This window comes from Lipophrys pholis (assembly GCF_963383615.2).
Source record: "Lipophrys pholis genome assembly, chromosome: 2".
Lineage (NCBI taxonomy): Eukaryota > Metazoa > Chordata > Actinopteri > Blenniiformes > Blenniidae > Lipophrys > Lipophrys pholis.
In genome coordinates this window covers 13,080,306-13,095,658 of record NC_137636.1, presented here as the reverse complement: position 1 = coordinate 13,095,658, position 15,353 = coordinate 13,080,306, and the positions used below count along the sequence as shown (strand labels likewise).

General features: G+C 40.5%; 1 protein-coding gene across 2 annotated transcripts in view; it reads left to right on the top strand.

Annotated features, from left to right (window-relative positions):
• pde3b (phosphodiesterase 3B) overlaps positions 1-15,353 on the top strand; it is a 46,096-nt gene that overhangs the window by 29,096 nt on the left and 1,647 nt on the right. For both annotated transcript variants that reach the window (XM_080458916.1, XM_080458917.1), the window contains 14 exons: positions 2,750-2,800; positions 4,115-4,363; positions 5,167-5,318; positions 6,202-6,302; positions 6,411-6,642; positions 6,778-6,869; positions 7,666-7,820; positions 8,439-8,573; positions 9,342-9,453; positions 9,581-9,694; positions 10,448-10,647; positions 13,493-13,696; positions 13,836-13,997; positions 15,015-15,273. In XM_080458916.1, the coding sequence (XP_080315042.1) occupies positions 2,750-2,800; positions 4,115-4,363; positions 5,167-5,318; positions 6,202-6,302; positions 6,411-6,642; positions 6,778-6,869; positions 7,666-7,820; positions 8,439-8,573; positions 9,342-9,453; positions 9,581-9,694; positions 10,448-10,647; positions 13,493-13,696; positions 13,836-13,997; positions 15,015-15,273 (2,218 nt within the window). The remainder of the gene's footprint in view (positions 1-2,749; positions 2,801-4,114; positions 4,364-5,166; positions 5,319-6,201; positions 6,303-6,410; positions 6,643-6,777; positions 6,870-7,665; positions 7,821-8,438; positions 8,574-9,341; positions 9,454-9,580; positions 9,695-10,447; positions 10,648-13,492; positions 13,697-13,835; positions 13,998-15,014; positions 15,274-15,353) is intronic.

Genomic DNA, 15,353 nt, shown 5'->3' with positions numbered 1-15,353 from the left:
TCCTGTACGTGTGCGTAAATATAGTGCAGTTATTTCCCCTCTGCAAATACGTAAATAATCATAGACAAGCTCGTGAGGGAGCACAATGCAGCGTTGTGAAGAATTACAGATATGCAGGATATGTCCAGTTGTACAAGTTTATCGAGCTTTTTCTTCATGCGTAATGATGGAAATTATTTACAACAATAGCTGTAGCAGTATGTAATTTCATACTTGAGTAACTCCATTCATTCATTATCTATATTTATTTTCTTTACCAGAATTCAAGGTACACCAGAGACTGATCACCAGTCCATCACGGGGCAAACTCACGAACAACCAACCACACTAATATTCACACCTATGGGAAATTTGTAGTCAAGTAAGTTTTTTTTTTTTTAAGTGAACGGGGAGCAAAATACATCATTAATTTGTTTTAAAGTGATTATTTCTATTTATTAACATGAAAAGTTAAATTTTCTCCCACAAAATTCAAGAATTCTAAAAGAGTTTGTAATTTCATTTGAGAATTCCCTTAAATTCCACATTCTAAAACTGTCTAACATGATATAACGCTTTCAATAGAATCTTAATATTAATGCACAAATTGTGTACTGCGTTCTATGACTGTCAATGGCCTATTTTATTTTTTTTATACAGAGCTTAAAAGTTTACAAGAAAACAAAAGTGGAAGGATCAGATATGGTCATTTGCCCAATAGAGTTATATTTTTTTTTAAATGAAGTTGAGTACAAAATTAAAGTGGAAATAGGTTGAAGTGTTTATCCCTCAGTGAAAGTGTGCCTCACAGTTGCTTCCAAATGTCACCGAGCTGAGAAATAATGTGTTTCTCTGCTACGGTACATGTGCACAGGTGTCTGGGTATGCTGACTTGTGTATACCAGTGCGTCTGCCACCATGCTGTGTTTTCACAACATCACACACACACACACACACACACACACACACACACACACACACACACACACACACACACACACACAAAATATCTTGTGTTCATTGACAGATTTCATTCTGATGGCTCACAAAAGGGCCTCACTGTAAATAATTTCTTTCTTGGCACTCGGTTTGATGGTGACGGTGGAAGCACTGACTAAGCCAGCTTTTCCTGTTCTTGAGTCGGGGAAGAGTGCGCGTCGCTGTGCTTTGTGCACAGACTGTAACAAGGTGAAGCGAGGAGCATTCTGTAATGCTGAAGTGTTAACAGATTGCAGACACCGGACTTTATTGTGCCATTGGGTGTCAGGAGTGTGCGTCGTGTCCCGCCGTCTCAATCTCCGTCTTTCTTGTATGGATTTTCAGTCCTTAACTCTCCATCCCGTCTTTAATGGCATCCTCTCCCTCAGCTTTTAACCATCTCCCTCTCTCTTTCAGCCCTTCTGTTTCTCTGTAAACAAGCAGAAGGCCAACAACTCTGTCCTCCGGCCGTCTCCCGCCATCTCGTTGCCATGGTGTATGGAGCATTGTTTGCTGGCCTCTATGTCAGGTTGCCATGGCAGGGCTTATTTGCCATATTAAATGTTTGGCAGCATTGTACAGATGCTGATGACAAACACCCAACCTCGCATTTTGATCAATGAGAGAGTTGCTGATTAGAGGAGATAGAATAGACCCGGTGATCTGTTTAACAACCTGAAGTATAGATTTTATCTTCTGGATTTATGAAACCCAACATTAATGCTTTTGGCCCACAAAAACACTATGTGTGTTTGGGACTTTAATTACTGTCGTAAACAATAGCACTCGGTTTTCACACACACTCCAATTTATTGGCAGGTAAAACAATCTTTGAGATGAAGTAAAGGTTTTGATAAAGAAATTATTTTCAATTTATCATATCGCAGTATGGCCGACTGAGTCTCACCTTTTAACATGATGTGCGTTGGGCTTCGTGCGTGGGTGTGTGCTCACATGTTCAGATGAGGCTCACGATGTCTGCGGAGGTGCTTGTCGTGTGTGCGATGTCTGGATGTGTGTTTACATGTTCAGATGAGGCTCACGATGTCTGCTGAGGTGCTTGTCATGCAAGGTGTCATCCGCCACGGCTCTCCCTCTTGTGGTGCGGGGTGAGATTTGCAACACCGTCATTCAGAAACCGGCTTTATGGTGCACCCTTTGTTCAGAGTTGGTAGGCTTTATAACGTCCTATTCTATTAAGCTATAAAAGCAGTGCATATATGTGTATTATTTTCTGTGGTTTGCATGACTGGGAAAATGAAATGCATAGCATTTCAGTGTTGCACAGCCTTGTTGCACCTTCCCACTGCTGCACTGTGTGAGAGCTCGTGTGTAGTTACGAGCAGATAGCATGGAAATGCTGCCGATTGACGTAGGTAGAGCGAGATAAGATCTCATAGCTCCATTGTCGACACACCACACTGGTTTCAGTGGTTTGCTTTTCTTTTTCTCACAGTGAAAGGCCTCTGTCTGCTGCCGCTCAGGTGCTCAGTGTGCATGAGCCTACCTGTAGTTCAAAAGTGCATCATGTGGCGCAGGAAAACCTTAATGTAAACTGTTACTACACTGTGTTTAGATAATGGGCAGAATAGACAAAAAGACGCTTTGCTGCTTTGTTACTGACCTGCCGATGGCACTCATGTAAAAACAAAAAACAACCCAAAAACCTCGGAGTTTACTCAAAGTGGAACACAGGTCGAAGTCTGAGTGTTTTCTAGGTAAATACAGTTCATATTCACGGTTTGAAAAATGCTCCTGCACAATAACCACTGGTACATTTCTTGTTTTTCAGATGATCTTATGGGACTGGGATCTGAAACACTGGTACAAGCCACAGTATCAGGTCTGTATTGAATTTTACAGATCAACTTTTATAGTGTCTTTAAATAATTGTACAATAACTTTCACAGCCAATTCACAGCCACCACACAACAAATACTTTTACTTTTTTCCCAATACATTCAAATATGTGTGAACTTATTTATCCACAGTTGTAGTCTATTTATTTAAATACATAATATCAGATTACATAGGTTGTCTGAGCCTTTTTTTTTTTTTTTTTTTTTTCAAATGCCCTTTTAGCCAAGAGTTAAAAGTCCCTTTGAAAATGACTTTCTGTGCGTAAATAGAATGAGAACAAGATAACATTTTTATTCAGGTATAGTTTTGCGTAAGGTTCAGGGACCCACTAGAGAATGGCCAATGAACCACATGTGGCTGGTTTAGGTTATCTAACTGTATTAATATTGAAAATGTTTTTGGAGCGAAATTCTTTTTATGTTTTTATATAATACTCTAGATACTTTAGATAATAAGAAGTATCATTTTAATAATTTTGGATTAGCGACGAGCAGTAAATTAAATTGTCCTTTTTTATCTTCCTGCTACTTTAAAGCATGTCACTTTATGATCTACGTTCTTTTTTCTTTTTAAATTCAAATTCTGTATGAATTCTCATTGTTTGTCTCTCTTGTCACGATTAAAATAAAGATACTTATCAATCAGCTCCACGTATAAACACTTCTTTGTAGCAATAGTGGCGTCACAAATGAAATAGTTCACAAGTGTGAAGATAAGTCACCTTTAGGACACCCTCTTCTATTTTTTCAAGCAAAACACACATTGTGTAAAACCTTGCATACAATGACCTTGGAAAAGCTATAAATCCTCCGTTTTCTCTCACACAGCCATCCTGCGTCTTGTTTGAACTATTTGCGTAATCTATTAAAGAATTTAGCTCCCAAAAGCCAAAAGTTTGCTCTGATTAGACTCAGTCAGAACATTTCCTGTTGTGAAACTTGCCTCCCAAAAAAGAAGATTGCAGCCTGTGGTACTCTGCACTTGCAAATGATATGATCTTCTCTTTAGATATTAACGCAGCTCTCCACTTCACATATAAGACACCCACATAAGATTGACATGTTTTGTCTCAGCACACTGTGGTTGTTTTTTGAATGTGCACAACAATTCTTTTCTTTCACTTTGACTGACCAGGTTGTGAAAATTCTTCACAAATTGTTTATTCCATGTTTTATCAACTTAAAGATACAAAATTTGATAGATTTGCAGCAATATACCCAGAGCCCAGCAGGCGGTCTGCTCACGGCAGCGTTTGGCTGCTCTCTAACTTGTGTGTTGTGTCTGCGTGACGTGCCAGGGGGCTGTGAGCGGCAACGGTGTGGATCTCTCGGTCATCAACGAGGCCAGAAACCTGGTGTCAGACCTGCTGATGGACTCGTCTCTGTCTCCACACACCATCTCAGCACTGCGCAGCATCTCCAGCCTCATGGGGACTTTCTCAGGCTCGTGCCGGCCCAGGGTCAACCCTTTCACCCCCTTCCCAGGTTTCTACTCCTGCGATGAAGTGGAGGACTCTGTTGAGAGGAGTGACAGGAAAACCATCAAGGTGTGCAACAGTTTTTAGTCACAGATTTCTACTATATTCATGAATGTTTTTGATATTAGATCAGAGTTTATGTGGATTCCTCAGGCATAATGATGCATGCTCGTCGCAAACACACCAGGGTGCCATCAAGATGATATTGAACTCTGTTGTAATGTTCTCATTTAAAAGCACCACAGTGAGTTACTACTCTCGCTGGTTGTTTTGGGGCCTTTTTGTGTGTGTTTACATGTTCTTTCTGTCTGCGTGTGGATTTTCTAAATTTTCTAAAACTTCAGCTTCCTCCCACAGTCCAAAATCTGAGGTCAATTGTTGACTCTTAAATACCCGTAGAGATGACTGTAAGTGTGGTTTTCTCTTTCCTCCAACTCCCAACCTGTGTAGAAGGTGGATGGACTTTATATTTAAAACAACAAATGTAGTCCAGTATTGATTTCCCATCAATTAAAACTATTTTGGATTTGATTTCACTTACATGCATAGAACATGGAATTTGACTAAAGAGCAAAGAACCCAGTGATAACAATTAAACGTCATGCTTCAATTTTATCTCCTTGAAAGTACAAAGACGCACTTTATTTTCCCCAAATGTTGCAAGATGATTTTTATATTTATTTTTTCCTCAACACACCAGTTTCTTGTCTTTAATTGTATAGTGACTGTATAATTTCTTTATTTGGGCTTTATGATGTAGTTCTGTTCTCACTTTGCTCAGGAGTCAATTTACCATTTGCTCGTACTTAATGCTGTGATTAGGTTTGTGTGTACAACTGACATTTATGGTCATAATTTATTTCACCGCGCAGGGATTGAGCAGCCGAAACAGCCTGCCGACTCCTCAGCCCCGGCGGAGTTCCACCTCATCCTCCTCGCCGTTTCTCCCTTCCCTCGACTCCACCTCCTCACGCTGGGAGCGCAACAATGGCAAGAGACCTCACCCTGACCTCAACTTGACCAGGTATCAACACAAATGCAGCTGCCCACCCTTAGATCACCTGAGCTACTTGGTCACTTCGTTTCTGCCATTTCTTTAAGCTGTTATAAAAAGCAAAACAGTCTCACCCTTGCATAAATATCTATTGCACTTACAGTCAGCATTTTCTCTTGTTTCCTCAGAGTTGTAGTTGTAGTTGAGTAAGTCTTATTACAAATAGTGAGCAGTCACATTGCTGTAGTTTGAAGGTGTTTGTATTACACTGTTGGAATATGAAGCCAAATCCTGCTTTAAAGCAGACCCTGAATTCTGATCAATTACAACAGTGACTTGGCCTTTTTACTTTGTATGATAAATCTGTAAAGCAAAAAACAGGCAGAAACGCTGTTTCACAACTTCATTATTTGTTGTAAACTCACTGAAACACAGGAAGAACATACGAACTCACCTCAAAGGGACACAAACTCAAAGTGGGTCGATGTTGCTATGAGATTGGAGTCGCTCTTAGTTTGTACCTGTATACACGTGTTCCTATATGATAGCGCTGTTTTCTATTTGATTAAAAACCGATAAATTATGTGACAAATGAAGGGTTTCACGTTATAATAATGATTGTTAATGTCATTCCAGGTCTCTGTAGTAAGTGTAAAATGAAGCACTGTTCAATTGAATTTCTGGATGGACACTGTTATTTGTCTGTACTGTCTGTCTCCACAGGATGGCAGAAGAGGACAAGCTAGATTGGTTCATGAGTTTAAAGTTTCTCTCAGGATCTCTCTGTATTAGAGTGGTCTTACAAAATGCTTAAAGACATCTCTTACGATGCAAAAGTTAGAATTGAAAGACAAACAATTGTTTAAAACCGTAGTTGAAAATGATTTTTCTTTCTTTCTTTTTTGCGCTCCAGCTCAGGTTTTTCTAATGGACCCAGTGCAAATCTGCTTACCATTCCCAAGCAGAGGTCTTCATCTGTTACCCTTACATACCATGCAGGACCCAGGCGAGCAGGTAGGAAGAAACCTTAAAACTTCACAGGCATGTTTTACTGTTTTTTTCTTCGCTTGTTTTTTTGTCTTGATCGCCTCTCTTTTTCCACGTGCCTCTCATCGTGTTTAGGCACATCACCGAGCCTGAGTCCGGTCACCTCACCGAGCCACAGTCCTCCCGCAGCAGGGACAGGCTCTTCATCGTCCCTGGTCACCCGATCGCCTGTGGAGTTCCCGGACACGGCTGATTTCCTCACAAAGCCCAGTGTCAACTTGAACCTACACAAGCCTTTGGGCTACGTACACAGCTCAACTGATTTCCAGCAGGTCTGCCGGAGCTCTGCCCTCGCTGTCTGCACCAGGTGAGTCCTGCAGGACGGACATGGTCTGCTGCTGTGATCTGTGTTGCTCAGTCTGTAATTTCAGGGGTTATAGCAGTGAAATTAAAAGACGTACAGCAGTCACACATGTCTTCGATGGCCTTCTCTTTATTCTAGCTGTGGTCGTCAAATGCTGAAGGGAGTATCCAGCAGCGAAACAGGGGAATCTCATCCACCGTTCACCAGTGAGGTTCAACGCAGGCGCTCTGGTACAAACTTTTACATGTAATACACATTATTTAGGGTAATGAAGTCAGGTCAGGCAAGGAAGGAAAAAAAACAAAAACAAAACACTCCAGGTTGCAGTTTAAGGGATGAGTGCTGCTCTCTACTGGACTACTGCAGTAATACATGTGTCAAATATCCACTTTCATTCACAAACAATGAACTTTTCACATAATATACCATTTTCTCATTCTGTGCATTATCCCAAGGAAGGACTTTCTATTGCCCTTTACAGTGATCCAAGTTCATGCCCATTATGAATAATGCACATGAATAATTAAATTTGCACATCACACACATTTCCCAAATTTGCTGTATTATTCCAAGCAGCGATAATGTCAGTAAACGTAAAGTAAAAAGGGATAGGTTGTAGGTTTTCCTGTTCTGCTCACTTGACGGCAAGTATGTGTTATTGTAGTACAAAAAGGTGTTGAAATGGCTTTAGGAAAACAAATAAACAATTTAAACTAGTAATTACATTTGTGTGTCTCATGGAGGAATTTCAAATCTGATATGTACAGTTAAAACATTTAAATAGACTTCAAAATACACATTGTAATTGGTATTGCTAACTTAAACTCTAAGACCAGACTCAAAAAAATACTTTTAAGCTGCGATCACTTGTAATGGAATGGAAAGAAGTCAAATGAATAAAGAAATAGATGAGGTAGAATAAGGAGTAAAGACATGACTGGAAAGTTTATTGGTAACCTAAAGCTCCATATGCTTATGACAACTTGTGTGACTTTACATTGTTTTTTTTTATATGTGTGACCACAGCAGGTGAAGGGGTGGACTTCCCCACAGAGCCTCTAATCAGGGAAGAGAGTACGGAGGCAGATGTGAGGCCAGACCCTGGAGGAAGTCGAGGGCTGGCGGAGGAGGAGAACAAGGAGAAGAGCCCCGGCACAGACCAGCAGACTCAGGAATCAGAGGTGTGTTTCTACTTGTTGTGTGATTCTATGCCGCGGAACAAAAACAGCCAGATGATATTTGTGTGCAAAGTTCTATGAAAAGCAATATTATCCCGTCTACCACAGTCATGTTTTACAATGCAGGTTTTATATTGAAGGCAGGTATACAATGGAGTATTTTGGTATGTCCCAGACATAAGGTAATCAGTCTTGTTACACTGAACAGCGGGACTGCTGCTACAAGCTATGGGTATTTACAACTCTCTAGAAATAAATATATTTTGCAAGGATTAAGTGATATCAACACTGCACAGAATCAGTCATTTTCAGATTATAATGTGAAACACTACTCTACATTCCCTCTTCACATTTATACCTTATTTAACTGTACAGAAATGCTTCAACAGGGGCTAAATTCTGGGTTGGGAGGCCTTAGACGTGTGTGTGCTCAAGAGTAAAATCCCAATAGGTTTATTTCTCTGTGGACTGACATCTTTATTCGATAGGTGACAGTCAACCTAAGCTTCATATCTTGAAGTACTTTTACTATCAGCACCTCAGCGGTGCAATGAGAAAAGATGTTACACGGACCTTCACATGCAATATTGACATCATATTCACTTGATTTGTTGTCTCCAGGGTGAGCGGGAGTTCAGAATAGATCCTATGCTGGAGGAGCATGAAGCTCTCATGGAGAGAATGAACACCTGGAACTTCCAGATCTTTGACCTGGTGGAAAAAACAGGAGGAAAGAGCGGAAGGATACTCAGCTATGTAAGCACAAACACAAAACGGCCCTATTTAATTTCGAGTTTTTCAGTAATGTTTTGCACCAGAAGCAACTAGGAGTCACATAACTGAGGACATTTTTACCTTGGACAGAGCTGCTGTTTTCATCTTTCTTTTTTAACCAAGACTTAGTGTCGCCAACACGTCAGACCTGTAGACGCTGCAGCATTGTCAACCTCTGTGGAGAGTTGCTTAGTTAGCACCTACAGGACATGTGGGCCAAGAACCAGTGATGATGCAGCTTTTTTTATGTAGAAAACCATAGGCGACCGACTTTTTCCTTCAAAGAAATCAATAAGAAATCGAAAACAAAGACCTGACAACCAGGGCATTGGCATTGGTATCGGGGAAAAAAGTCATCAATTCACATCTTGCTGTCCACTTCTGATAAGTTGACTCACTGTGATACGATAATGCTTTTTCAATATTTTTGGGTTGTTCGAATCCGCGGCCAATTAGCCGATAGGCAACAAAGATATGTTTAAAACGGATAGATCTACGGCTCTGGCCTTGTAGATATCCAACGTTTCTGTTACATTTGTCTGAAATCGCAGTAAGTGAGAATGACTTTACTTTTTGAACTTTAAACCTTTTGACTTTTAACTTTAACCTTAACAACTTTGTCGAACATGAAGATGTCACCAAGGTCGTTTTAATGTATCTTCATATCCCATTGAACCCATTGATCAGTAATAACGTGGCTTATCTCCTGTGTGGAGCATTGTTCCAATAAAGCTGCTTGTGTTTCCTCAGGTGACATACACCCTCTTCCAGGATATGTGTCTGTTTGAAATTTTCAAGATTCCTGTCAGGGAGTTCATGACCTACTTCTGTGCCCTGGAAAATGGTTACAGAGACATTCCCTGTGAGTGTTGCACTGTGTATTGTCACAAAATGTCAAATAATTTGCATCAGAAAGTGTTTAGAAATGATTGCTGGTGTCCTTGGTATGAAAGGTTTTTATTAAAACTGTTGGGGGTGAATACACACAGATCATAACCGGGTTCATGCTACTGATGTGCTCCACGCTGTTTGGTACCTGACCACTCGACCAATCCCCGGGTTCCAGCAGATCCACAGTGAGCACGTGACGGGGAGCGACACAGGTAAACACCAATAATCACTTAACCAGAGCTGCACGCAGTGATGGACTCCTCGCCGCCAAGGGATTTTTATCTATGTGTCACTTGTCAGACTCTAAACTTGCACCGGAAAGAGCTTCACAAATGAGTAAACATTAAAAGAAATAAGTATGAGTGGACATGCTCACATGCAAACAAAATGCACACAAATATCCAGAGTAAATACATTAAATGAAACTGACAGGAACAAGATGTACTTGAAATTAAACGGAGCAAAAGTAGAAGTAAAACATTTCTTGAAGAAGATAGGATAATTTAAACGTAAAGAGCATCAAATTATAGGATTTTAAATGCAATGTGCTACATTAAAGAAACACCGGAGTGGTGAGGTTATGTTTACATTAAAGAGTATTGACATCGTTTACCTGACTTGTGGAGTGGACTTCCTCCTGTTGGTTCCTTTACATACCAAAACTACTTTGTGCCTGCTTTCTAAAGTCAGAAATATATTAATTGTGACAGATATGCAGGCTTTTCTTTGCTGATGATATTTTATTACTTATTGATTTTAATATCGCTTGGGAGTAAACACCAGCGAGTCCTCTGAGGCTGCTAGTACGACTGTAGAAATTACACAGTGTGTCAGTCAACACTAAGTTAACGTGTGATTTTGTTTAGCTCTGGAAGAACTTTCAGCTGATTTGTAAGCATTTGCACAGCCCTCAATTTGATTTATTTCTTCATTCAGCAATATTTGTCTCTTTTATTTTGTTTCAGATTCAGACAGTGGAATCTCTCCTGGCAGGATATCCTACGCTTCCTCCAAGAGCTCCTCAATTTCAGATGACAGCTATGGCTGCCTGGCCTGGAACATCCCTGCTCTGGAGCTCATGGCCCTTTATGTAGCAGCTGCAATGCACGATTATGACCACCCCGGTCGCACAAATGCCTTTCTAGTAGCCACTAATGCACCTCAGGTAAAAAAGCAGCATCTGCTGGTGTTTGAAGGTTTTGCAGGTAGAATCAAATGAAGTTTCAATAATGAACACATGCTGATGTTTTCAGAAAACGAAGGTCAGATGTTCAGCGTATGGCCTAATGCACAAAAGCATTTTACCGCAACTGCTGATGGTGGTGAGGTGAAGAAGGAGGGTAGAAATGAGCCCATATCTCCATGGGTTTCTAAAATATCTCAGAACGTCTTTGCAGACGTGTCAAAGTCGTGGATGTCTTAAACTGATCTGGCAGGTTTTCTTAATTTAGTCGCTGCAAATTAGAGAGTGCTACAAATGAGAATGAGCCTTCAGAATATTAACTTCGAGAAGAATCTGCAGTTTTTTTGTGAGCTCCATTTTGATTAGTGTATGAGGACAAAAGGATTGTTGGACTGGGACGAGGCCTGTGTTTAGGTGGTCAAAATGTCTCGTGACCGTTGAACGACATTCACCAAAGATTAACCATTTTTATCTGAATGTTGTTTTGATCTCGAGTAGATATGGTGCGACATGTAAACTTTTATAAGCTTCAATTTTAGTTCAGATAACACCAGTGCGTAGCCAAAACAAAATAAAAACACTGGACTAATTTCCATTGTTTTCATCACTTTTGTGAAAGTCACACAGGGTTCGTGTTTGTAGCTGTAAAAATGTAAAACAGGCAACTGCTAATTGAAATTTTGTGCAGGATACATGGGATAAGTGTGTTGCATTAGCCCACAACCCCCCCCCCCCCCCCCCCCCCCCCCCCCCCCCCCCCCCCCACATCAGCAGGTTTCTCTGTTTTCTTTCCCCCATGCTGCACCCTGAGATGCTCCCAGTGGTGAACACCTGACATGGCGGTTTCTGTCGCATGAATGAAAACAAATGTGTCTTAAATCCTCTGTACTCTACCTCTGCAGCATAAAAACAAGTATATTTACTCAGCTTGAGCCGTTATTCATTTGACCATGTAAACAGGCGCATTTAATGTTAAATGAAATGAACAATAAGATACGTTCATAGAAGACAACATGTTGAACAAGAACAAAACCAGATGGTTTTAAAATAACGTTTGAGTCTTTTCGTAACTTTGTATGTGCGTACACAAAAAAGACGGGATAATGGACCGAAACTTCCAAACCAGGGTTTTTCTTTCATATTTCTGAAGTGCGTGTAAAGACGTCCGAACTCTTAATACAAATGTCTGGTGAATTTGATCATATTTTTGTTGGTCATGTAAACAGGCTCAGTGAACGTGTTGCCCTGATCAGTCACCGACACGTACATCTGGATCAGTGTGATAAATCAAAGTAACATATAGTATGAGATTATTTTTATTATGTCAAATCAAGTCCTTTATTTATCAAACGCAACAACAATACATAGTATAATGTGCAGTGAAAATGCTTTGAGTACATGTTCCACACCGAAACAACAGTGTTTATAGGATAGAAGAATAAGAAATAAAGAAAAATGAAAACACAAATATAGAAAATAGCACACTATATTACAATATTGATAATAATAAAGGAAATTAAGGCCCACAAAAGATAAGATAAATATAGGTAGATTTGCATTTTGTAATATTTTGAAATGGTTTAAAGGTTTTTCTCCTGGTTGCATTAGAAGTAAAAGTCTCTCTTAATCTTGAAATAAATAAGAATTGTAATATTTTGGAAATCTTTCATTGGTCAAAATAACAGAATCCAAAACAATCGTGTTGCACAGAAACACCTATTACATAAATGATTTACAGAAGTTTCACTTATTTCAAGGATTCTTGTTGTCAAATCCATGAAGCTTTATTTACCGATGTCCAACATTGGAACTAATCATGAAATGATCTAAACAACCTGTGACCTGTTTTTCTTTTTCTACTTGGAGTTATCCACTCAATGTAGTGCATCAAACATCATTGTTTGCAGGAGGCCATCAACACTTGTCTCTTTCTTTGAAGCACAAACAGCCCTGAGCAAATGTCAGCACTGACACCTTGACCCGAGACCAGAACTGTGGAAACAGTCTGTCTGCAGCAGTGACTCCATCAGAAATGAGAGGCTCCTTTGGAAAAGTGTGTTTCCACCCAAAGAAAGAAAAACAATCACTTGACGGAGTATTTGTTTCTGCTTGTAATATTACTGCCAACGTTGCGATGTGATCTAAAATATAGTTTTACTTATTTAAGCCGTCTCTTTATAGTTCACACGAGTCAGAGTTGTTTTTTTTTTTTTTTTTTTTGCTTAAATTGATACGGAAAGTATTTGACATGTTATACGTGGTCTCCAGATTATTAGAATATCTATTAAAAGCAGTTTCAAATCAGGACACTTTAAAAGATTAAACTTCTCGTCACATGTCCAGTTAATCCTCCTAGTGGTCAGTTAAGCGAATGAAAGATAATATGGTCAAGCGCTCGCCCCAGTTTAAATATTGTATTTTCACAACATGTCGATAGCGATAGCATTCCGACTGTCTGGGTTTTGTCCTCGGAAAGTGGGTTACAGGAACCCTGAACATATTGATTGCGAATGGTGTTAACAGCCATCAAGTCTGTTAAAAAGAGAGAAAAAAAAGTGTGTAATTTATTTTTATTTCCAGCTGCTTTACACCTGCTTATCATCCGAGCTTTAAGTGAGCTCATTCTATTTCAAAACCAAACACCCTCATGTCCTCTCAAGTCATTTAATAAGCGCTTGCTATTTTTGTATCCTCTGCAAATTGTGTAACTCAAATGCAAACACATTACGTAAGCAATTTTTGTCAATGGCATATTGGGGGAAATGGCAGAAAACTCCCACGTCTTTTCTTCTCTCATGGCTTTGGCGTTCTCGACCTCTGTGTGCAGGCGGTGCTGTACAACGACCGCTCGGTGCTGGAGAACCACCACGCTGCGTCTGCTTGGAGCCTCTACCTGTCCCAGCCCGAGTTCAACTTCCTGGTCAACTTGGATCATGTGGAGTTCAAGCGTTTTCGCTTCCTTGTTATCGAGGCTATACTTGCCACAGACCTCAAGAAGCACTTTGACTTCCTGGCTGAGTTTAACTCCAAGGTCTGACATTGACAGTCGAAAAGTTCACAAGTCATGCATTTACTGAAGGGTTAATAATGGAGAAAAGTAGTTTAGGCCAGCATAATGAGGATTGTGATGATGAGTCGTAATACAGCCTCGACCTATCTTTATTTAACAGGTGAATGATGTGAACAGTCCAGGAATTGATTGGACCAATGAGAATGACCGGCTGCTGGTGTGCCAAGTGTGTATCAAGCTGGCAGATATCAACGGACCGGCCAAAGTCCGTGACTTGCACATCAAGTGGACAGAAGGCATCGTCAATGAGTTTTATGAGCAGGTACAGATGGCATGCTAAAGCTGCAAAGAGTGTTCAGGTGTCACTGATCACTTGGAACTTGTATTTATGTTGACTGTTGCATTTGAACTTTGCGGTAGAATTAACAACAGCAGTTAATACTCTTACATGCACACACATGACGGTGGGCGAGCTTGTCTCTGGCATTTGTTGGCTGGGATCAGCTCCAGCCCTTCACTGTGACCTTGGATGGAATAAAGCCAAATATAAGATGAATAGTTGGATGTGGAGCAGAATTGATTCACAATGACTTATGTCTTTTTTTTTTTCTTTTTTTTTTACTGTTTTGTGGCCAAGGTATTTAAATAAATGAAAGGTACACTTTATCCTCGAGCTGTCCACCATTTCTTTTGATAATCTCTAAAGAACTCCTACACCCTAGCTGTCTTCATTCCTTGCTATACCTGTGTGGTATTGTGACACTGGGCTCACACTGGGTGACTGGATGACGTGCACGGCTGTCACAGTTGCCATAGTAAACTGCAGGATCAGAGCTCCATTGAAGAAGGGTTTTTATTATGGAGGAGACACGTGTGCTGAACTCAGTGACTAAACCATCTCTGATCAGCTGCTCCCAAACCAAGAACGTGTTAACAGTCAGTACTTGTTCTTTTCTGTAACAGACCCAATGGGGGGGGGGGGGGGGGGGTTCCTCTTGACAAAATCAGGTGCATTGAAACCAGACAAACCAGTCAGATGGTGTTGTCTCTGTTTGAATCTTCTATGAAATCATATCTTTATTAAAGACTTATTTTCCTTTTTGTTTGTATAAAAAAAAAACTACCTCATACAGTAGTGACACTGGGTGGAGCTTGATTAGCAGAGTGATTGTAGTTTAGTGTCACAGCTGTTTCTGCAGGTATTTTGTATTTGGTATTTTCTAACCCTAACCCCCCCCAAAAAAGTCATATCTTCAGAGGCAATTAGGGTGCAAGTTAAAACAGAACCAAATCATTTGAAGAGCTGTTTTCAACTTCAGTTTCTACTCTTTGTCTGCAGGGAGACGAGGAAGCCAGGCTGGGATTACCCATCAGCCCCTTCATGGACAGGTCCTCGCCACAGCTGGCCAAGCTGCAGGAGTCTTTCATCACACACATTGTCGGACCCCTCTGTAACTCCTATGACGCCGCCGGTCTACTTCCTGGCTACTGGATCAACGAATCCGGGTCGGATGAAGACGACGACGAAGGCCAGGCGGACATCGACACAGATGAAGACGAAGAGGAGGACGATGAGCTCGAAGACGAGCTGGCACCAAGTAAGTGTTGTTGCTACTGCAGTAATACCGAGTCTTATCAGCGAAGCGCTTCCTGCAGTTACGAATGCGTGTTTCTCTGC